The sequence below is a fragment of the Pleurodeles waltl genome, chromosome 3_1 (genome assembly GCF_031143425.1).
Source record: "Pleurodeles waltl isolate 20211129_DDA chromosome 3_1, aPleWal1.hap1.20221129, whole genome shotgun sequence".
NCBI classification, from domain to species: Eukaryota; Metazoa; Chordata; class Amphibia; order Caudata; family Salamandridae; genus Pleurodeles; species Pleurodeles waltl.
In genome coordinates, this window is record NC_090440.1 from 1,945,824,130 (window position 1) to 1,945,849,648 (window position 25,519).

At 46.0% G+C, this 25,519-nt stretch overlaps 1 protein-coding gene across 1 annotated transcript in view; it reads left to right on the forward strand.

Moving 5' to 3' along the window:
• TAOK1 (TAO kinase 1) overlaps positions 1–25,519 on the forward strand; it is a 959,977-nt gene that overhangs the window by 786,735 nt on the left and 147,723 nt on the right. The window contains exons 16-17 of the mRNA XM_069226237.1: positions 3,917–4,120; positions 22,212–22,451. Coding sequence (XP_069082338.1) covers positions 3,917–4,120; positions 22,212–22,451 — 444 coding nt within the window. The remainder of the gene's footprint in view (positions 1–3,916; positions 4,121–22,211; positions 22,452–25,519) is intronic.

Below are 25,519 nucleotides of genomic sequence, written 5' to 3' on the forward strand. Positions count from 1 at the left end.
AGGCGGCTTTTCTAGTGGCCATTACTTCAGCGAGGAGGGTCAGTGAAATCCAGGCCTTGTCGGCAAAAGAACCGTACACGGTTTTTCATGACAATAGAGTGGTTCTACGAACTCACCCATCTTTCCTTCCGAAGGTGGTGTCAGAATTCCATATTAATCAGACCATTACTTTACCGACGTTCTTTCCCAATCCGGAGACTCCGGCAGAGAAAGCGTTGCACTCATTAGACTTGAAAAGAGTGCTAAAATTTTATCTGGACAAGACAAAGTCGATTAGACACTCTAACCGTTTGTTTGTAAACTATGGTCATTTAAGGACAGGAGAGGCAGCATCTAAATGTACAATATCAAGATGGATAGTTTCTTGCATTGTTAATACTTATCAGCTAGCCAATAGACAATTGCTAGCGCGGCCTAAAGCGCATTCCACAAGGGGTAAAGCGGCTACCGCTGCTCTCCTTAACAATGTTCCAATATCTGAGATTTGTAAGGCTGCTACATGGAAGTCTGTCCATACGTTTACAAGACATTATTGTTTAGACTCAGATGCAAGAGCGGATGCCCAAGTGGGGCAGGCCTCTCTAAGAAATCTATTTGCGTAATACCTATCTATTCCTGCACTTCTATCGGACAGTCCGCTGGGTTTAGGGATGGGCTTGCTAATCTATTCAATGTTTATGACTATTGATGAGGATCCCCTGGAAGAGAAGGATAAGTTACTTACCTGTAAATCCTAGTTCTCTTCCAGGGGTATCCTCATCAAAGTCATAAACAACCCACCCTCCTCCCCGGACGCACGTCTCCTAGAAGTGCAGGACAGACTGTGTTTTGAATCAGTTATGAAAATTGTCACCGTAAAAAGAACTGACCTAACTGTGAACCAACTGTCACCTTTCCTTCACCCCTGAGGCATGGTGGGATACTGGAGGTGCTCAGGGTCTTAAAGGCACAGTGCCAAAGTTTTTATGGTTCTCCTGTGTTAACCTGCATGCAGCCTATTGACTAAGAATGCTCCATTGTTTTTCAATGCAGTTTTTTCTCTTTTTCTCTAGAGTTTACTGCTGCTTACTTCCCTAAGCCCAGTTTTGGGGGCTTGGGTAGATATTTATTCTCTATTGTAATTTTTATAAAAAATAAAAAAAAAATCATAGAAATAAAGCATTTTAGCCTGTTTTAACATTATAGCCTGCATTGCTGTTTTACACATGTATTATATGTGTTTATTTTATATATGCTCCGGGGTCCCCGCACAAGGGCGGGAATATTCAATGTTTATGACTTTGATGAGGATACCCCTGGAAGAGAACTAGGATTTACAGGTAAGTAACTTATCCTTCCATGCACTCTAGGGGCTCCTTAAAGGACCCCCAGCATTGCTTAGACGGGGTAGCCTCCCCAAGCCAACTGATATGCTTTGAAGGGCACATTTGGTGCCCTGCATGCATAAACCAGCCTACACCGGTTCAGAGACCTCCAGTCCCTACTCTGGCACGAAACTGGACAATGGAAAGGGGAATGACCATTCCCCTGTCAATCACCACCCCAGGGTTGGTGCCCAGAGCTCCTCCAATGTGTCTCTTGGTTCTGCCGTCTTGTATCCAAGGTTGACAGCGACCTCTGGGAGCATCTGAGTGGCCGGGTCAGGCAGGTGACGTCAGAGTTACCTCCTGATAGGTGGTCAACTGGCGAGGTGACCAATCCCACTTTCAGGGCTATTTAGGGTCTCTCTCCTGGGTGGATCCTCAGATTAGGCTTGCAAGATTTCAGAAGGACTCCTCTGCAACCTTACTTCGACTTCTAGCCACTGGAACAGCGACTGGACCCTCCAGGAACCAAAAAACTGCATCAATGACAAAGACTCTGCTTGGAACATTGTTTCCACGGCTCCTCCCAGCTTCTGCAACATTTCCCCTGCTGTCCATCGTCTGAGGGCAGCAAGTCTTCAGCCTGCACGAGAAATAAGAAGGAATCTCCCTTGGAGTGAAGGAGTTTCTCCCTTGCGTCCCCAGGCACCAACTACAAAGATGACTGGCAGCATGGATCTCCTTTCATTCTGAGCTGCATGGATCCTGCATCAAGGGAGGCAGTCCGGAGTAGTCCTCTTGGTCCTCTCTGCCAGCTGTCCACATGTGGTGGAGGTAAGCCCATGCCTTCCTACGCAGGACAGTACCCCCATGCACCACATCTCTTGCAGCTACCAAGGCTTGTTTGCATCTCCTTCAAGGGATCTTCAGGCTCTGTGTAGCTCCAGCACTCCTTCCTGCGACGCACTACTCTCTGCTTGCTTTCCTGCAGCATAGGATCCTTCTCCAGTTGTGCTGTGTGGGCTCCTCTGTGACTCCTGGTTCTTCGTCTACTGGGTCTTTTGTGGGGGCTGCCTCTTTTTCTTTAGACTCTCTGCCTCGCTGAGGGTCCCCCTAGGACTCCCCTATGGGTTGAAGAGTCCTGGACCTTGCTGGTCCCCGGCAACTTCACTTTTGCTTCACCGCAACTTCTGCCTTTGCCAAGGGTTGTTGGTGGCTTTTCCATGCCACTGACCGACTGCAATCATCCATCTGGCGTGGGACGTCAGCTGCATCCCCCAGGAACTCTTCACCTGCTCCAGGGCTGCATTCCTGACCATCTTCGTCCTACTGTCGACAAACTCTGACATCCACAGCTGGTTGGGTAGTAGCTCCTACTCCTTCTGGACTCTTCTGTGACTTCGGGACTTTTTCCCCTTGTTCCACAGGTCTTCCTCTTCAGGAATCCACTGCTGGTTTCTTGCAATCTTGTCTGGGTGTTGCATTTTCTTCTTTTCCTTCCTTTTGGGTGGTCTGGGGAAAATCTATTAATTTACTATTTTCCTCCTGGTTGCAAGGGGTCACTAAGGTACTTACCTTTGAGGGTTTCCTAGTACCCTCAGCCCTCCTCTACACATTCCATTTACCTAAGTGGGAGGGGGGTCGGGGTCCTGTGTTCGCATTCCATTCTTTTAGTATATGGTTTGGCCTTCCCCTAGGGCACTATTGTCTATCTGTATTTGCGCTGTTGTCTATCACTTTCTATGCCTGTTGCTAATTACGAGTGTTCATATCTAGTTTGTTACTTACCTCCTATTGGAGGTTTGCCTCTCTAGTACTTTTTGGTATTGTGTCACTAAAATAGTGTTTCTTTCATGTGTGTAAGTGCTGTGTGACTACAGTGGTAGTGCATGAGCTTTGCATGCCTCCTAGATAAGCCTTGGCTGCTCATCCACAGCTACCTCTAGAGAGCCTGGCTTCTAGACACTGCCTACACTACACTAATAGGGGATACCTGGACCTCGTATAAGGGAAGAGTACCTCAGGTGCCCACCACACACCAGGCCAGCTTCCTACAGGAGACCATTATGGAATACTGTTCTCGATGGCGTATCGTTTTACTCTTCCAAAATGGCCAGTATGTTGTTTCTAAATGTGAGGGCCATGTTGGAACTTTAAAATAAAATCGACTGTTTACAAAACCTCTGCAAGACTGACACCTGCTGCTGTGTTTAGTTTCGTTATTGTAAGCATATGCCCGTTGTGTCTGGATGGGCATTTTTTCTTTTTTTCCTACTGGTATCCTTTTAATTTATCTTGCATATTCGGTTGAGTTTGGGTGTGTTTTATTGCAGTTGTATCAGGAAGTGAATGCAAGAATGAACCAGTGGATGGATGCATGAGTGCAAAGATGAGTGACAGAGTGCATGCATGATGGCCTATTGAGTGCCTGAACCCATCCGTTGCACAAAGGACACTTTAATTCATAATCCAGATTATTGGCATTGCAAATGCTTGTTTTATATTTATATCATTTCAAGCAGTGCAAGAGTAGGAAGATGATAATGTAGCGTTTGGCTTTCATTTGGACTGTAGTAAAAAATAACTTTACCTGTTGTTAACCCATTTGTCAGGAGTTAACTGAAAACCAGAGTACTCCAAAGAAGGAGAAGCAGGAATGGCTTTCTAAGCAAAAGGAGAACATTCAGCATTTCCAAGCAGAAGAAGAAGCCAACCTGTTAAGACGCCAGAGACAGTATCTTGAACTGGAATGTCGCCGCTTCAAAAGACGCATGCTTCTTGGTCGTCATAACCTGGAGCAAGATTTGGTTAGAGAGGTATGTTTTGAAACTATGATTGGGTGACGTGACTGACTTAGCATTGTTATGGAAAAATATAATGAATAAAGTATAAGGTTAACGTATGCCAGAGTGGAAGAGGGTAATATTCAAATGTTATTGCTTCTGTTCCAGGAGAACCTCATCATTGTAGGAAAGTCACTCCTTTTAGCATGGTTGCCACCACTTTGTTCCTGCTATCAGTGTGCTTAGACTGTTTTCACTGGGATCCTGCGAACCAGGACCCCACTTATAGTGCTCTATTCCTCTAAATTTGGTTGCCTAGGGCTTCGTACACTGCACAATTGACATACTGGTGCCCCCTTTTAGGTCTTTAGTATATGATACTTGGGTACCCAGGGCATGGTGTTCCCCATGGGCTGCAGCATGTATTGTGCCACCCATGGGAGCCCATGCAAAATGTCTGCAGGCCTGCCATTGCAGCCTGTGTGAAAAGCTGCATGCACCCTTTCCCCACAGGTCACTGTAAGTCACCCCTACGGTAGACCCTCCTAGTCTGGGTGGAGGTCCCTGTGTGTGAGGACACCCCTGCAGCAGCAGAAGTGCCACCGTGAACTCCAGTTCCATTGCACTGGACTTCTTAAGTGCGGGGAAGCCATTTTACCTGTGTCCAGCTACATAATGGTAACTCCGAACCTGGGAATGTTTGGTATCAAACACGTCGGAATCCTACCCCAATACGGTTGCCAGTACTGGTTGCATGATTACATGCACTCTGGGGGCTCCTTAGAGGACCCCCCAGTATTGCTCCTACCAGTCTTCCGGGGTTTTCCAGGCAGCCCGAGTTGCTGCCATCCCTCAGACAGGTATCTGCCCTCCTGCTGCTTGACCAGCTCAAGCAAGGGAAGGCAGAACAAAGGATATTCTGTGGGAGAGGGAAGCAACACCCTCTTCCTTGGAAATAGGTGTTACAATTTTTGGGAGGGGGAGCCTCCCCAAGACACAGGTTTGCTTTGAAGGGCACATTTGGTGACCTCCTTGCATAAACCGGTTTGCACCAGTACAGGGACCCTCGGTCCCTGCTCTGGCGCCAAACTGGACAAAGGAAAAGGAAGTGACCACTCCCCTGTTCATCACCACCCCTGAGGTGGTGCCCAGTCCTCCTCCAGGTGGCCACTTGATTCTGCCATCTTTAAACCAAGATGTGCAGCAGTCCCTGGGAGCATCTGATTGGCCAGGTCAGGCTGGTGATATCACATCCCCCTCCTGATAGGTGGTCACCGTGCTAGGTGACCAATCCCCCTCTTAGGGCTATTTAGGGACTCCCGTGCAGGTGGGTCCTCGGATTTTACATGCACAACTTCACCAGGACTCCTCTGCATCTTTCTGCGACTTCGCATTGTAACATTTTCTCTGGCTCCTTCCAACAACTGCAGCATTTCCCCAGCTGGGCATCCTCTGAGGTTTGGCCTGCACCAAGAAGCAAAAAGGAATCTCCCTTGGAGTGAAGGAGTCACACTCCTGCATCCACAGGCACCTACAGCAACGAGGTCCGGAGGTGTGGATCAGCTCTCCTCCAGAACGGCGTGGATCCTGCTTCACAGGTGATGGTCTGGAGTGGACTCCCTGGTCCTCTCTGCCAGCTGTCCAACTTGGTAGACAGTGAGCCCTTGCCTCTCCGTGCAGGACAGTGCCCCTGTGCACCGCAACTCTTGCAACCACCAATGCTTGTCTCCTGCTCCAAGGGATATGAGTAGCCCCAGCCCCAAAAACTTCTTCCTGCCAAGCTCTTCTCTGCTGCTCCAGCGGCGTGGGGCTCCTCTTCAGGTGTGCTGAGTGGGCCTCACTGCGACTTACTGTGCCTGCTGCCAATGGTTTGCCTGTGGGGGCTGCAACTGCTTAGGTTGGCTCTCCTGACTGTTAAGGGTCTCCCCAGCCTCCCCTCCAAGGGTCGTCTCTCCTGGGCCTTGCTGGTCCTCTTCAGCCTTGCAACTCTTCTTTTGCTCCTCTTGCATTTGCACCACTGACTATCTGCAACCCGGCAACCAATGTGGGATGCCATACACACCGCTCCAAGGATTCCTTCATCTCCTGGGCTTCACAGCTGGTCTTCTTCTTCCCCCTTCGACCTAGTTCTTCATCCACAGAAGGGTGGGTAGTAGCTTCTGCCCCCACTGGACACTCCATCATACACGGGACTCTGTCCTCTTCTTTTTGCAGGTCCTCTTCTTTCAAAGCTACTGTTTATTTCTTTCAGACTGGTCCTATTCTTGCACAATTCTTTTTCTAAGTCCTCTTGTTAGTCCATGCGAAGACCAGGTTCTTAGCTCTGCTCTCCTGATCGTTTGGGGAGGTGGGGTCACTCATGTACTCACCTCTTGGGGTTCCTAGTTCTTCCATCTCCCCTCTAACAACTCCACATCCTTCGGTGGGGGACTGTATCTCGCATTCCACTTTCTTAATATATGGTTTGGCCCTCCCCTAAGGCCCTTACTATTTCCACCAAGTATTGTCAATGCTTGTTGTTTCTATGCTAATTTCTGATTGCTAATGTGTACATATCTAGTGTGTACTTAACTCCAGTTGGGAGGACTACCTATAAGTAATCTAGTGTTGTGTTACTATAATAAAGTACCTTTATTTTTTAAACACTTTGTGGTGCTTTCATCTGTGTTAAGTGCTGGATGAGATAGTGTAATTGCATAAGCTTTGCATGTCTCCTAGATAAGTCCTGGCTGCTCATCCACAGCTACCTCTAGAGAACCCTGGCTTACTAGAGACTGCCTACACTTCTCTAATAGAGGATACCTGAACCTGGTGTAAGGTGACAACACCATAGGTGTCCACCACACACCAGGCCAGCTTCATACAATCAATAGCCATAAGCACTGAATAAACTCACTGAAGTGTGGGACCGGAGTTCTTCTTAAATTTTTTTATATATATATATGTTCGATGGCATGTGTAGCTGCAGATACACATGCTGTGCATTATCCTGCCATCTAGTGTTGGGCTCGGAGTGTTACAAGTTGTTTTTCTTCGAAGAAGTCTTTTCGAGTCACGAGACCGAGGGACTCCTCCACTTTCGGCTCCATTGCGCATGGGCGTCGACTCCATCTTAGATTGTTTTTTTTCCGCCATCGGGTTCGGACGTGTTTCTCTTCGCTCCGTGTTTCGGTTTGGAAAAGTTAGTTAACAATCGGAAAATTCGGCGGTATTGTTTGCGCTCGGTATCGGGTTAGTGATAGCAAATCGACACCGAAGAAAAGAAGAGCTCTGGTAGCCCTTCAGGACTTCCACTCCTCGGCGGGGCCTGGTCGGCCCGACCGCGTGCGTCTTCAAGGCTCATGGAACGGACCCCATTCCGCTTCTGCCCCAAATGCCACGCTAAGTATCCTTATACAGACCGACATTTGGTCTGTAATTTGTGTTTGTCCCCCGAACACAAAGAGGATACGTGCGAGGCCTGTCGGGCATTTCGGTCGAAGAAGACGCTGAGGGACCGGAGAGCTCGAAGACTTCAAATGGCATCGACACCGGCCGGGCACACCGACGTCGAAGAAGAGGAGACATTCTCCGTTCCAGATTCAGACTCGGACGAGCCCGAGAGTGAGCAGCCGACGAGGCAACAAACAGTGAGTAAACCCACCCCGGCTAAAACTCACTCGATAATTATTAAGGCCCAGGGGACGCCACCGCCGACAGGCCATGGCTTTACCCGAAAGCACGGTGACCAAGCATCGGCACCGAATAAGGCCTCACAGCAGCCGAAGACATCTGACTCCGGTCGAGATACCGGCACTGAATATACTCGGCACACAGATACCGGCTCCGACCAGACCCGGCACCGAGAAATCGGCACCCCGAAATCCAAGAAGGGTTCTTCGGAGCCGAAAAAGACTGCTGAAAAGGTTTCGGTGCCGAAACAAAGCTCCTATACGGACGAACATGGCCTTTCATCACAACTAAAAGGCCACAGGTTTGAACAAGAACTGGGGATGGGAGAGCCAGACCATACACAGAGGAGGCTCCATATACAGAAGGACACAGGGAAAATAAGTACACTTCCCCCAATTAAGATGAAGCAGAAGCTCACATTCCATGAGGCGGAAATGCAGCCAAAAGCTAAAGTGGCTAAAGAAAAAACACCACCACAGTATTCTCCACAGCCATCACCACCAACCTCACCACATCTGTCCCCAATAGCAACACCCCCAATGGCGCAGTCACCAACGCACACAGGGATGAGCCAGGATGACCCAGATGCATAGGATCTGTACGATGCACCAGTCTCTGATAATAGTCTGGATTGCTACCCGGCAAGGCCATCGCCACCAGAAGACAGTACTGCTTACATGCAGGTGGTTTCCAGGACAGCTACTTTTCGTAACGTAGCATTGCATTCCGAACCTATAGAAGATGACTTCTTATTTAATACCCTGTCATCAACACATAACCAGTATCAGAGTTTGCCAATGTTACCAGGCATGTTAAAACCCACCAAACAGGTGTTTCAAGACCCAGTCAAGAGCAGAGCCGTCACACCTAGGGTGGAAAAGAAATATACACCTCCCCCTATGGACCCTGTGTACATTACGCAACAACTGACTCCTGATTCAGTGGTAGTAGGAGCAGCCCGGAAAAGGGCTAACTCACAAACTTCTGGGGACGCACCACCACCCGACAAAGAAAGTCGGAAATTCAACGCTGCAGGCAAAAGGGTGGCAGCACAGGCAGCCAATCAATGGCGAATTGCCAATTCACAGGCTCTATTGGCAAGATACGACAGGGCACACCTTCCAAAAGAGTTCCAAAAGCGTGCCCAACAGATTGTAGAGGAGGGCCAAACCATCTCCAACAATCAAATAAGGTCAGCGATGGGCTCAGCAGACACGGCATCCAGAACAGTAAACATGGCGGTCACCATTCGGAGACACGCGTGGCTACGTACCTCCGGATTTAAGCCAGAGATCCAGCAGGCTGTGCTGAATATGCCTTTCAACGGACAACAATTGTTTGGGCCGGAGGTGGATACAGCAATAGACAAACTAAAGAAAGACACTGACATGGCCAAAGCCATGGGCGCGCTCTACTCCCCACAGAGCAGAGGCACCTTTAGGAAGCCACACTTTAGAGGGGGGTTTCGGGCTCAAACCACAGATCCTTCGACCTCACAGGCCAGACCCACATACTAGGGCCAATACCAAAGAGGAGGCTTTAGGGGACAATATAGGGGTGGACAGTTCCATAAAACAAGAGGGAAATTCCAAAGCCCAAAAACCCCACAAACTAAACAGTGACTCCGTCACAAACCCCCAACACACAACACCAGTGGGGGGGGAGGCTCACACATTATTACCAGAATTGGAAACACATAACTACGGACTCGTGGGTCCTAGCCATTATCCAACATGGTTATTGCACAGAATTCATACAAATACCACCAGATGTGCCTCCAAGAGCACACAACATGTCCAAACAGCACTTAGATCTGTTACAACTAGAAGTCAAAGCGTTGTTACAAAAAGAGGCAATAGAACTAGTACCCAATCATGAAAAAGGAACAGGTGTTTACTCCCTGTATTTCCTAATTCCAAAAAAGGACAAAACACTGAGACCCATATTCGACCTCAGAACACTGAACCTTTACATCAAATCAGATCACTTTCACATGGTGACACTTCAAGACGTGATTCCCTTGCTCAAACAACAGGACTACATGTCAACATTAGATCTCAAGGATGCTTACTTCCACATACCCATACATCCTTCCCACAGGAAATACTTAAGGTTTGTAATTCAAGGCATGCATTACCAATTCAAAGTGTTACCGTTCGGGATAACAACAGCACCAAGAGTATTCACAAAGTGCCTTGCGGTAGTAGCTGCTCATATCAGGAGGCAGCACATGCACGTATTCCCTTACCTAGACGATTGGTTAATAAAAACCAACACTCAGCAACAGTGTCTTCAACACACAAAATACATCGTAGAAAGCCTTCACAAGCTAGGGTTCTCTATAAACTACCAAAAATCACATCTACAACCGTGTCATATACAACAATACTTAGGAGCAACAATCAACACACAAAAAGGGATTGCCACTCCAAGTCCACAATGGGTACAAGCATTCCAAAATGTAATACTAAACATGCACCCAAACCAACACTATCAAGTGAGGTTTGTGATGAAACTTCTAGGCATGATGTCTTCATGCATAGCCATTGTCCCAAACGCAAGACTACACATGCGGCCCTTACAACAGTGCCTAGCAACACAATGGACACAAGCATGGGGTCAACTTCAAGATCTAGTGTTGATAGACCGCCAAACACACTCCTCGCTTCAATGGTGGAATCCTATAAATTTAAACCAAGGGAAGCAATTCCAACACCATGTACCTCAAAACGTGATCACAACAGATGCTTCCATGGTAGGGTGGGAAGCACACTTCAACCAGCACAGCATACAGGGACAATGGGACGCTCAACAAAGCCAACTTCATATAAATCATCTGGAACTACTTGCAGTATTTCTAGCATTGAAAGCATTTCAACCGTTAATAGCCCACAAACACATTCTTGTCAAAACAGACAACATGACAACAATGTATTATCTAAACAAACAAGGAGGGACACACTCATCACAGCTGTGTCTCTTAGCACAAAAGATTTGGCATTGGGGCGATTCACAATCACATTCGCCTAATAGCACAGTACATCCCAGGAATTCAAAACCAGTTAGCCGACAATCTCAGTCGAGATCACCAACAAACCCACGAATGGGAAATTCATCCCCAGATACTACAAACTTACTTTCAAAGCTGGGGAACACCACAAATAGACCTATTCGCAACAAAAGAAAACGCAAAATGCCAAAACTTCGCGTCCAGGTTCCCACACCCTCACTCCAAGGGCAATGCGTTATGGATGAGTTGGTCAGGGATATTTGCTTACGCTTTTCCCCCTCTCCCACTCCTTCCGTATCTAGTAAACAAATTGAGTCAAAACAAACTCACACTAATGCTAATAGCACCAACCTGGGCTCGCCAGCCATGGTACACAACACTACTAGATCTGTCAGTAGTACCCCATATAAAACTGCCAAACAGACCAGATCTGTTAACTCAACACAAACAACAGATCAGACACCCGAATCCAGCATCGCTCAATCTAGCAATCTGGCTCCTGAAATCTTAGAATTTGGACATTTAGACCTTACACAGGAATGTATGGAGGTCATTAAACAAGCAAGAAACCCTACTACAAGACATTGTTATGCAAATAAATGGAAAAGATTTGTTTATTACTGCCATAATAATCAAATTCAACCACTACATGCGTCCGCAAAAAACATTGTAAGCTATTTATTACAATTACAAAAATCAAATCTAGCTTTTTTGTCCATTAAAATACATCTCCCAGCAATATCTGCCTATCTGCAGATTACACATTCAAAATCACTCTTTAGAATCCCAGTCATCAAAGCATTTATGGAAGGTCTAAAGAGAATCATACCTCCAAGAACACCACCAGTTCCCTCATGGAACCTCAATATTGTATTAGCACGGCTCATGGGTCCAGCATTTGAACCCATGCACTCTTGTGAAATGCAGTACTTAACCTGGAAAGTAGCCTTCCTAATAGCTATCACATCTCTTAGAAGAGTAAGTGAAATACAAGCATTTACTATACAAGAACCCTTTATACAAATACACAAACATAAAGTGGTTCTACGCACAAATCCCAAATTTTTGCCAAAAGTTATATCACCGTTCCACCTAAACCAAACAGTGGAACTCCCAGTCTTTTTTCCACAACCAAACTCAGTAGCCGAAAGGGCCTTACATACATTAGACATCAAAAGAGCACTAATGTATTACATTGATAGAACAAAACAATTTCACAAGACAAAACAATTGTTTGTAGCCTTCCAAAAACCTCATGCAGGGAATCCAATATCCAAACAAGGCATTGCCAGATGGATAGTGAAATGTATTCAAACCTGCTATGTGAAAGCAAAGAGAGACCTGCCTATTACTCCAAAGGCACACTCCACTAGAAAGAAAGGCGCCACAATGGCCTTTCTAGGAAATATCCCTATGACAGAAATCTGTAAGGCAGCCACATGGTCTACGCCTCATACATTCACAAAACATTACTGTGTAGATGTGTTAACAACACAACAAGCCACAGTAGGACAGGCAGTATTACGAACATTATTTCAAACAACTTCAACTCCTACAGGCTAAACCACCGCTTTTGGGGAGATAACTGCTTACTAGTCTATGCACAGCATGTGTATCTGCAGCTACACATGCCATCGAACGGAAAATGTCACTTACCCAGTGTACATCTGTTTGTGGCATGTTCCGCTGCAGATTCACATGCGTCCTCCCCGGGAGCCTGTAGCCATTTAAGTTACACGTGAATTTGTACATATGTATATATATCTCTATTCCATTTGCATGGACATCTTTCTTTACACTCTATCACTCCAACCTTACCCTCTGCGGAAAAACAATCTAAGATGGAGTCGATGCCCATGCGCAATGGAGCCGAAGAGGAGGAGTCACTCGATCCCGTGACTCGAAAAGACTTCTTTGAAGAAAAACAACTTGTAACACTCCGAGCCCAACACTAGATGGCAGGACCTGTGCATAGCATGTGAATCTGCAGCGGAACATGTCACAAACCGATGTACACTAGGTAAGTGACATTTTCACATATATATAAACTATGTACGTAGTACTTTATATATAGCCCCAGCCTATAGCGGGGCTACAATGGCCATATTACATTGAGTTTTCATTTTAAAAAGCTACCCAATCACAGAAAATCATGTCATCAATAAACATTAACTATAGAAAATCTTTTACAAACTTTTATTTAAAAGTTATAGGAATATGAGTTGTTGTTAGCCAATAGGCTGCCATTCAAAGAATAACAGAGAAAACTGGCACTGTGCCTTTAATAACCTCACAGTACCCCCTGTATCCCATTATGCCTCACAGGTGACAGGTCAATTCATTTTTCCACTCCTACTGTTGGGATCCTGGAGCACGGACCTCTGCCTTTTTTGACAATTTGTCAGGAAAATCCTTTTCAGGCTTTTAGACTTTCAGAACTAACATCATTTAATTTTTCTCAGTACCTAGAGTACTAAAAAGCTTTCTTTCATGCAGAAAAAAATTCATGTTCAATGGCAAGTGTAGCTGTAGATACACATGCTGTGCATAAGCTTGCTATCTGGTGTTGGGTTCGGAGTAGTACAAGTTGTTTTTGTTCGAAGAAAGTTTTCGAGTCATGGGATCGAGTGACTCCTCCTCTCGGTTATACTGCGCATGGGCATCGAGTCCTTTGTTAGATTGTTTTTCTCTGCCGTCGGGTTCAGACGTGTGTTTCTCTTGCTCCGAATTCTCGATTCCAAACAGTCTAAATCCGTCTTTATATCATTATGAGTATTGTTTCCAAACGTGTATTCCTTAATATTCAACTTTCGGTTCCTTTTTTCTACACTTGGAATCAACTTTTTTCTGACCTTTCGGGCAAAAAGGCCCGGTTGGGCCCTCTTTGGGCCTATGTCTTCCATGTAGTATCGAACAATGCAGCCTTGATGTAACGTACTCTATTTCGGTTTTGCCCTCGATGCCATTCGAAGTTTCCACACACCGATCAACACCAGGTGTGTAATTTGTGTCTTTCACCAGACCACAATGATCAGACCTGCGAAGCGTTCGGTTCTTTCCGATCGAAGAAGATGCTTAGAGACCGAAGGGCTCGTCGGATGGAAATGGCATCTCGACAGACAGAAGATTCATCGGGCATCTTCGGAGACAAGCACGCGCAAGAAGATGTGGAACAAGAGCGGGGCCCTCTCTGTTCAAGATTCAGACATTGAGAGTCAACTTTTACAACCAGCATAAACTGTAAGTAAAAAGCCCCCTTTCCCATCGGTTAAGACAAAAGAGGTCACCGGTCAGCCACTGCATTCCAGCCATGGTCGGAGCCGAGAAACTTATTAGGATGCCCCGCATACCAGGTCGGCACCGAAAAAAGCCCAAGACAAGTCTTCGGCATAGACCTTCAGTAGCTCCATTTCGGCACCAACAAAACAAAAATTTACGTTGTTTCGGTACGACCACTTTTACGCCGAAAAAGAAACACCAAACAGCTACAATTTCGGCACCAAAACTTTTTCATCTGTAAAAAGCTTTGGAACCGAAAAAACACCAAAAGACTCTTTGACTGTGGACAGTCTTTAACATCCCCTACACCACAGGTGGAACCAATTTTGGAAGCTATGGACTCTAGACAATGCCGACTTCAAAATCAGCAAGGAACAGGGTGGATTATCACATCACCTCCACCACCTCTAAAGAGGAAACTAACTTTTGAAGAAAATCTTGATTCCTCTGCACTTTCTAAGAACACTGTCTGTAGGAAGTTGGCTCTGTATATACTATTTCAAAGTAAGAAATAGTGTGCACAGAGACCCAGGGTTCCCTTTAGAGGTAAGATAGTGGCAAAAAGAGATAATTCTAATGCTCTATTTTGTGGTAGTGTGGTCGAGCAGTAGGCTTATCAGAGGGTAGTGTTAAGCATTTGTTGTACACACACAGGCAATAAATGAGGAACACACACTCAAAGACAATTCCAGGCCAATAGGTTTTTATATAGAAAAATATCTTTCCTTAGTTTATTTTAAGAACCCCAGGTTCAAGATTTACAAACTATACTTTAAATGAAAGGTATTTCACTCAGGTATCTTAGGAACTTTGAATAATCACAATAGTATGTGCACTTTTGGCAAAATTGGCAATAAGCTATTTTAAAAGTGGTCACAGTGCAAAAATCAACAGTTCCTGGGGGAGGTAAGTAAATGTTAAGTTCACAGGTAAGTAAAACATTTACAGGGTTCAAAGTTGGGTCCAAGGTAGCCCACAGTTCGGGGTTCAGGGCAACCCCAAAGTTACCACACCAGCAGCTCAGGGCCGGTCAGGTGCAGAGGTCAAAGTGGTGCCCAAAACACATAGGCTTCAATGGAAATAGGGGTGCCCCGGTTCCAGTCTGCCAGCAGGTAAGTACCCGCGACTTCGGAGGGCAGACCAGGGGGTTTTTGTAGGGCACCGGGGGGGATAGCAGGCACAGAAAGTACACCCTCAGGGGCGGCCGGGTGCAGAGTGCAAACGGGTGTCGGGTTTTCAACAGTTTTAAATGGGGAGCCCCGGGGGTATCTTCAGCGATGCAGGCAGGCACAGGGGGGCTCCTCGGGGTAGCCACCACCTGGGCTAGGAAGAGGGTCGCCTGGGGGTCGCTCCTGCACTGGAGTCTGGTTCCTACAGGTCCTGGGGCCTGCGGGTGCAGTGTGTTTTCCAGGCGTCGGGTTCCTTGAAACAGGCAGTCGCAGTCAGGGGGAGCCTCTAGATTCCCTCTACAGGCGTCGCTGTGAGGGCTCAGGGGGGTCAACTCTGGCTACTCACGGGCTCGCAGTCGCCGGGGAGTCCTCCCTGTGGTGTTAGTTTTCCGCAGGTCGAGCCGGGGGCGTCGGGTGCAGAGTGGAAAGTCTCACGCTTCCAGCGGGAAACGTGTGGTCTTTAAAAGTTGCTTCTTTGTTGCAAAGTTGCAGTTTTGTGGAACAGGGCCGCTGTCCTCTGGAGTTTCTTGGTCCTTTTAGATTCAGGATAGTCCTCTGAGGCTTCAGAGGTTGCTGGACCCTGGGGATGTGTCGCTGTTGCAGTTTTTCTTGAAGTGGGGAGACAGGCCGGTAGGGCTGGGGCCAAAGCAGTTGGTGTCTCCGTCTTCTCTGCAGGGCTTCAGGTCAGCAGTCCTTCTTCGTCTTCAGGTTGCAGGAATCTATCTTCCTTGGTTCTGGGGACCCCTAAATATTCGATTTAGGGGGGTGTTTAGGTCTGGGAAGATAGTAGCCAATGGCTACTAGCCCTGAGGGTGGCTACACCCTCTTTGTGCCTCCTCCCTGCGGGGAGGGGGACACATCCCTAATCCTATTGGGGGGAGCCCAAAAGTCAGTCACCTCAGCTCAGGACACCTTAGGGGTTGTCCTGACTGGCCAGTGACTCCTCCTTGTTTTTCTCATTATCTCCTCGAGCCTTGCCGCCAAAAGTGGGGGCAGTGGCCTTAGGGGCGGGCATCTCCACTAGCTGGGATGCCCTGTGGCGCTGTAACAAAGGGGGTGAGCCTTTGAGGCTCACCGCCAGGTGTTACAGTTCCTGCAGGAGGAGGTGTGAAGCACCTCCACCCAGGACAGGCTTGGTTACTGGTCACAGAGTGACAAAGGCACTCTCCCCATGTGGCCAGCAACATGTCTGGTGTGTGGCAGGCTGGCAAAAACTAGTCAGCCCACACTGGACTTCGGGTATGTTTTCAGAGGGCATCTCTAAGATGCCCTCTGGGTGTATTTCACAATAAAATGTACACTGGTATCAGTGTGCATTTATCGTGCTGAGAAGTTTGATACCAAACTTCCCAGTTTTCAGTATAGCCATTATGGTGCTGTTGAGTTAGTGTATGACAGACTCCCAGACCATATACTCTTATGGCTACCCTGCACTTAAAATGTCTAAGGTTTTGCTTAGACACTGTAGGGGCATAGTGCTCATGCACCTATGCCCTCACCTGTGGTATAGTGCACCCTGCCTTAGGGCTGTAAGGCCTGCTAGAGAGGTGACTTACCTATGCCACAGGCAGTGTGAGGTTGGCATGGCACCCTGAGGGGAGTGCCATGTCGACTTAGTCATTTTCTCCCCACCAGCACACACAAACTGGCAAGCAGTGTGTTTGTGCTGAGTGAGGGGTCCCTAGGGTGGCAAAAAGACATGCTGCAACCCTTAAAGACCTTCCCTGGCATCAGGGCCCTTGGTACCAGGGGTACCAGTTACAAGGGACTTACCTGGGTGCCAGGATTGTGCCAATTGTGGAGACAAAGGTACAGTTTAGGGAAAGAACACTGGTGCTGGGGCCTGGTTAGCAGGCCTCAGCAAACTTTCAAATCATAACTTGGCATCAGCAAAGGCAAAAAGTCAGGGGGTAACCATGCCAAGTAGGCATTTCCTTACACTGTTAACGAAAATACTTTTCTCATACTGCTACAACTCCACCTTTACCTAATTCTCCACAACATACTCCACCAACATCACCCACTCATGTAGGGTTCACCTAATGATCCGGATCTTTACCAAGCTAGACCCTCACCTCCTGAGGCTTCTACTTCATACCAACAAGTGATAGCAAGAGTAGCGGAATATCACAATGTAAATATGTACACTTACCCAATAGAGGAGGATTTCTTATTTGACACCAGTGGCGCAACACACAAAGCCAATTTCTTCCAGTGCTACCAGGAATGATCCAACATGCAGAAGAAATATTTAAAGAGCCTGTTAGAGCGAGGATTATCACTACTAGAGTTGATAAAAAGTATAAAGTTGCACCGACTGATCCGCTATATATATAAAAGGACAAATTCCTCCAAACTCTATTGTGGCATCTACTTCAAGAAAAAGAGCTAATAGCCAGTCAACGGGAGACACACCTCCTCCTGACAAGGAAAGTAAAAAGTTAGATGCTGAAGGGAAAAGAGTAGCAGCTCAAGCAGCCAATCATTGGTGAATCGCTAATGCTCAAGCTTTACTTTCAAGATATGACAGAGCTCACTGGGATGCTATGGAGGAATTTTAACAATACCTACCAGAAGAACATCATAAAAAAGGGGTAGAGATTGTAAATGAGGGACAAACAATAGCCAACAATTCCATTAAATGTGCACTTGATGCTGCTGATACAGCAGCATGTAGTATTACCACAAGTGTCATCATAAGATGTCATGCATGGCTTAGATGTTCAGGCTTCAAACAAGAAGTTCAACAGGCAGTTCTAAATATGCCCTTTGATAAGGAGCATTTATTTGGACCACAAGTGGATACCACACTTGAAAAATTAAATAAGGACAATCAAACTGCCAGAGCCATGGGAGCTTTGCAAGCCAGCACACATTGGATTAATTTTCGTTGTACAGGGTTTAGTAGAGGATTTAGGTCATCATTCCAAGAACAATCCACAAATCAAACTAAACCCACCTCTCAATACACCAGAGGTTATTTCAGAGGATCATATAGAGGAAACAATGACAAAGAGGAAAACCATCTACATCTAGTGGTTCTTCATCAGTCACTAAACAATGACTCAGCAAATGGAAAACTAAACCACATCACTCCTGTAGGGGGGAAATTACAACAGTTTTACCCCTCAATGGACTCAAATTACCACAGATCAATGGGTAATTCAAATTATCCAAAATGGCTATTTCAGAGCTCATTTCCACTCCACCAAATATACCCCCTTGTACACACAAACTCTCACAAGATCATCTAACTTTTCTCCAAGAGGAAGTATATTCCCTTCTTCTAAAAGGAGCTATTGAACCAGCAATACCAAGGAACAGGGGTTTACTCACTGTGTTTTCTAATTCCCAAAAAAGATGGGTCTCTCAGACCAGTATTAGATCTCAGACCCTTAAATCAGTACATCCTATCTGAACATTTTCACATGGTCACTTTTCAGGATGTTATTCCTCTATTACAAATAGGAGACTTCATTATAGCCCTAGATCTAAAGGACGCTTACTTTCACATTCCCATTCATCGTGCACACCGAAAATACCTAGGATTTGTTGTAGCAGGAAAACATTGCCAATTCAAAGTGTTAACCTTCGGAGTCACAACTGCTCCCAGAGTATTCACAACATGCCTCGCAGTGGTTGCGCACATCTCAGAAGAAAACAAATTAATGTTTTCCCTTATCTGGACAATTGGCTTATCAAAGCTGATTCATTCCCACAGTGTCAAAAAGATACTCAGATTACAATACGCCTCCTACATTCTCTAGGATTCACCATAGACTACGTCAAATACCATCTTCAACATCTGCAAACAGAACTATACCTAGGAGCGATCCTCAATACACAATTGGGAATAGCATTTCACGGATAAAACAGGATCCAGGCTTTTCAAACATTAATTGCAACATTTAAAACAAAACCAAGCATACACAGTAAGAACTGTTATGAAACTGTTCGGAATGATGGCATCTTGTATTGCCATATTGCCTCATGCCACACTTCATATGCGTCCTCTTCAACAGTGTCTCTCTCGTCAGTGGTCTAAGGCACAGGTTGAAATGCAAGATCTAGTGTTGCCAGACTACATTGATGGAATACCACAAACCTTTTAAAGGGGCAGCCCATTGTAGACCCTGTGGCTCAGATTACTCTCACAACAGATCCCTCAAACAAAGGTTGGGGAGCTCATCTCCTCAACCTAACAGTTCAGGGAATATGGGACAACACTCACCAGTCACTTTCATTTACCTCAAACTGCAAGCAATATTCTTGGCAATGAAAGCATTCCTACCACAATTGCAACACAAAACAGTTTTGGTACATACAGACTATATAACTGCCATGTACTATCTCCAGAAACAGGGTGGGACACAATCTCAACAACTGTCCTAACTAGCACAATCAGCGTGGAAGTGGGAGATTTGTCACCATATTCATATAGTGGCACAATATCTCCCGGGGACAGACAATCATTTAGCAGACCTGCTAAGCAGGACGCATCAACAAACAAACAAATGGGAACTTCATCCACAAGTCCTTCAACAATACTTCAGAAAATGGGAACACCTCAAATAGACCTGTTTGCAACAAAACAATGTAGGAAAATGCCTCTCATGGCATGGTTACCCCCTAACATTTTGCCTTTTGTTGATGCAAGTTATGATTCAAAGTGTGCTGGAACTCTGCTAACCAGGCCCCAGCACCAGTGTTCTTTCCTTAAACTTTACCTTTGTCTCCACAATTGGCACAGCCCTGGCACACAGATAAGTCCCTTGTAAATGGTACCCCTGGTACCAAGGGCCCTGTGTCCAGGGAAGGTCTCTAAGGGCTGCAGCATGTATTATGCCACCCTGGGGGCTCCCTCACTCAGCACATGCACACTGCCTCTCGGCTTGTTTGTGCTGGTGGGGAGAAAAAGACTAAGTCGACATGGCACTCCCCTCGGTAAGTCACCCCTCTAGCAGGCCTTACAGCCCTAAGGCAGGGTGCACTATACACCCCTTTTGTTACAGCGCCACAGGGCATCCCAGCTAGTGTAGATGCCCGCCCCTCCGGCCACCGCCCCCACTTTTGGCGGCAAGGCTGGAGGAGATAATGAGAAAAACAAGAAGGGGTCACCCACCAGTCAGGACAGCCCTAAGGTGTCCGGCGCTGAAGTGACCCCTGCCTTTAGAAATCCTCCATCTTGAGATTGAAGGATTCCCCCAATAGGATTATGGATGTGCCCACCTCCCCTCAGGGAGGAGGCACAAAGAGGGTGTAGCAACCCTTCAGGACAGTAGCCATTGGCTACTGCCCCCAGACCTAAACACACTCCTAAATTTAGTATTTTGGGGCACCCCAGAACCCAGGAAATCAGATTCCTGCAACCTGAAACAAGAAGAAAGACTGCTGACCTGAAAGCCCTGCAGAGGCGACTGAGACGACAACTGCTTTGGCCCCAGCCCTACCAGCCTATCTCCTGACACGAAAAACTGCAACAGCGACGCATCCGACAGGGACCAGCGACCTCTGAAGCCTCACAGGACTGCCCTGAACAAAAGGACCAAGAAACTCCCATGAGCAGCGGCTCTGCTCAGCAACAGAAACAACTTTTGCAACTTTCTTGCAACTTCTAAAGACTTCACTCTTCCCTCCGGAAGCGTGAGACTTCACCCTCTGCACCCGACGCCCCTGGCGCGAGCTTCAGAGAACCAACACCACACGGAGGACTCCCGGGCGACTGCGACCTCGTGAGTAGCCCGAGATGACCCCCTGCACCCCCACAGCGATGCATGCAGAGAGACTCCAGAGGCTCCCCCTGCCCACGACTACCTGTAACAAGGAATCCGACGCCTGGACCGAGCACTGCACCCGATGCCCCCACGACCAGAAGGAACCGAACCTCAGTGCAGGAGTGACCACCAGGAGACCCTCTGCCTAGCCCAGTCGGTGGCTGGTCCGAGAAGCCCTCCTGTGCCCTGCCTGCACCGCTAGAGTGACCCCTGGGTCCCTCCTTTGAATCCTATACAAAATCCGATGCCTGCTTTGCACACTGCACCCGGCCGCCTCTGTGCCGCTGTGTGTGTTTTGTGTGCCTACTTGTGTCTCCCCCAGTGCTCTACAAAACCCCCCTGGTCTGCCCCCCCGAGGACGCGGGTACTTACCTGCTGGCAGACTGGAACCGGAGCACCCCTGTACTTCATAGGCGCCAGTGTGTTTTGGGCACCTCTTTGACCTCTGCACCTGACCGGCCCTGAGCTGCTGGTGAGGTAATTTTGGCCAGGAACTTGAACTTGTAAGTTCCTTACTCACCTGAAAAACTAACCATTACTTACCTCCCCCAGGACCTGTGGATTTTTGCACTGTGTCCACTTTTAAAATAGCTTATTGCCATTTTAACTAAAACTGTATACGTTACTGCGCTATTTCGAAGTTCCTAACTTACCTGTGTGGAGTACCTTGCATTTTTATGTATTTATTTCAAATCTTGAACTTGTGGATCAAAAAATTAATTAAGAAAATATATTTTTCTATATAAAAACTATTGGCCTGGAGTTAAATCTTTGAGTGTGTGTTCCTCATTTATTGCCTGTGTGTGTACAACAAATGCTTAACACTACCCTCTGATAAGCCTACTGCTCGACCACACTACCACAAAATAGAGCATTAGAATTATCTAATTTTGACACTATCTTACCTCTAAGGGGAACCTTTGGACTCTGTGCACACTATCTCTTACTTTGATATAGTATATACAGAGCCAACTTCCTACATGCTGTTATTGTGATACTCCGTAATGTCTTTCAATTATTTATGAAGAAATCTATAAAAAATACTATACCTGTTAATCAGCATGTTTTCATTCCTTTTATGTTTATACAGGAGTATCTTTAACTCTAAAAACAATTTACAAAGATGGCACTAATCTGTGTTTACAAAGGCAGCTCCAATCTGTTTTTCCACTGTACACATCATTTAATTGTTTTGCTTTGCATATGTGTGTTTATTTTAGGAGCTGAACAAGCGGCAGACTCAGAAGGATTTGGAACATGCGATGTTGCTGAGGCAGCATGAGTCCATGCAGGAGCTGGAGTTTCGCCACCTTAACACCATACAGAGGATGCGTTGTGAGTTAATAAAGCTTCAGCACCAGACAGAGCTCACCAACCAGATGGAGTATAACAAACGCCGGGAGAGAGAGCTGAGACGCAAGCATGTAATGGAGGTTCGACAGCAGCCGAAAAGCCTCAAGGTAGCCTTTCGTAGAATGCTTTTCATGACAAGCCAATAACGTATTTACTATTATCCATCCAGTGGTGACCCTTTTCTTAATATAGCTTCTGCAGATTTACAGACTTGAGGCTAGAGTATGTGGATCTCGTATTGTCTCACTTTTCTAGCCTTTCAAAATGATGGAACAACCTTAAAACACGATCTTTGATAGCATATAAATATATGTGTGTGTGTGTGTTTATATATGTATATATTTTTATAGATTTGTCTGCATGTGTATGTGTGTTTATATATGTTCAATGGCATGTGTAGCTGCAGATACACATGCTTCGCGTAACTCGACCATCAAGTGTTGGGCTTGGAGTGTTAACAAGTTGGTTTTTTTCTAAGAAGGTTTTCGAGTCACAAGATCAAGTGAATCCTCTTCTCAGTGACAGTGCGCATGGGCATCGAGTTCTTTTAGATATGCTCCAGTTACTGAGGAGTCTTCTGAAATAAGGCCTATATTGGTAGTAATGGATGCTAAACAGTGAAAAATCCATGTACACAAGGACACAGAAAGAATATCAGCTTCTCATCTTCCAACAATTAAGGGAAAATGGACTTTCTAAGAGACTGTAGAAGCTGGGCCTCCGCCTACTAAAAAATATTTAAACAAAAGGAGAAACCGAAGGCACCACAACATTCTCCTCTGCTCCCTGCTTCTCCACCACCTGACACTCCACCACCTTCACTATTTTCACCACAATCCCCTATCTCAACACATGGGGATGATTCATATGATCCGGATATAGACCCATGGGACTTGTATGATTCAGATCCCATCCCTTCTAATGATCCTGATTTATACACCGTAAGACCATCTCCACCTGTAGATACCACTTCTTACAATCAGGTTATAGTTAGGGCAGCTGTGTATTACAACGTACAATTACACACAGATCCCATTGAGCATGATTTCTTATTTAATACGCTAATATCTACTCAAAAGGAGTATCAGTGTCTTCCTATGCTCCCAGGCATGCTTAAAGATGCAGAAGACATTTTCAAGGAGCCGGTAAAATCCAGAATTATTACACCCTGGGTGATCCGGTTTTTAATAGAGCTCAGTTGTCACCTGATACTATAGTCGTCAGTGCAGCAAGGAAAAGGGAAATAGCCAATCTACAGGGGATGCTCCTCCTCCAGACAAGGAGAGTTGTAAATTAAACACAGCTAGGAAAAGAGTAGCAACTCAAGCTGCTAACCATTGGAGGATTGCAAACTCTCCAGCACTGTTGGCAAGATATGGTAGGGCTCATTGGGATTAATTGGAAGATTTGTTACTGTACCTTCCACCAGAACACCAGGAAAGGGCACAACAGATAGTAACAGAGGGACAGGCCATTTGTAATAATCAAACTAGAGCTGCAATAGATGCAGCTGATCCAGAGGCAAGTGGTACGAACACCAGCATTATCATTAGAAGGCATGCATAGCTAAAACTTCAGGGTTTAAATCAGAAATACAACAGGCAGTGTTGAATGTGCCTTTTGATAAGCAACACCTATTCGGGGCAGAGGTTGATACCACCATAGAAAGCTGAAAAAGCTATGGGTGCCCTTTACACTACACCCCCTCAAGGACCTTTTCATAGGCCACAGTTCAGAACCATCCACATCCCAACAGAAACAAGGGCCACAATTCTACAACAGAGGCTCCTTTGGATGCTCTTACAGAAGAAATCATTATAGAGGGGAAGGTAAATCAACCGCCCCAAAAGGTTCCTCCACCTCAACCAAACAATGACTATCTTACATACATACATAGCATACATCTCTTGCGGAAGGAAGACTGGTCAGTTTTTACCCACAATGGGCCAACATTACTACACATCAATGGGTTCTATTAATTTATTATCCAACATGAGTATTGCCTAGAACTTCTCTACTCCAGCAAACAACCCCCCCTCGCTCGCACAGATTTTCTCCGGAACATCTCAACTTATTAAAACAGGAAGTACAATCACTTCTACTCGAAGGTACCATAGCGATCGTACCTATATCCCAACAAGGGTCAGGAGTGTATTCTCTATGCTTCCTAATACCAAAGAAAGATGGTACTCTCAGTACAATCTTAGATCTCGGACCCCTCAGTCAATCAGTACATTCTGTCAGAACACTTTCACATAGTCACTCTACAGGACATCATTCCCCTATTACAAAAACAAGATTACATGACAGCATTAGACATAAAAGATGCATATTTCCACATTCCCATACATCCGGCACACCGCAAATTTCTAAGATTTGTTATAGCAGGAAAGCACTACCAGTTCAAAGTACTACCCTTTGGAGTAACCAGCGGTTTTCACTAAATGCCTAGCACTGGTTGCAGCATTCCTCAGAAGACAACACATACATGTCTTTCCATATCTGGACAACTGGTTTATAAAAGCCAGTACAATGAAACATGTCAACAGCACACCCAGAATATAGTGGACACCCTACACAACCTAGGATTCACAATCAATTAACAAAAATCTCACCTGCTGCCAGCACAAATACAACCATATCTGGGAGCAATTCTGAACACTCAATCAGCATTAGCATACCCTAGCCTTGTGAGAATTCAAGCTTTTCACAATCTCATATCTCAACTGCAATACAACCACACTTACTCTGTGAGGTTAATCATGAAACTATTGGGTATGATGGCATCATGCATAGCAATACTACCCAATGCGCGCCTAAACATGAGACCACTAAAACAGTATATCTCGCAACAGTGGTCACAGGTACAGGGGTCACATTCAGGATCTAGTGTTTTTGGACCGCCAGACTTACCGCTCTCTGCAATGGTGGAATCACACCAACTTATTAAAAGGGTGGCCATTTCAGGACCCTGCGCCACAGATCATAATCACCACAGATGCATCAATGATAGGTTTGATAGCCCATCTCAACAACCTCAATATGCAAGGGGAATGGAACTCAATTCAACAGACTTATCACATAAACCATTTGGAATTACTGGCAGTGTTCCTAGCAGTCAAGGCTTTTCAAAAGTAGATCACACACAAGACAGTGTTAATTAGTACAGGCTGCA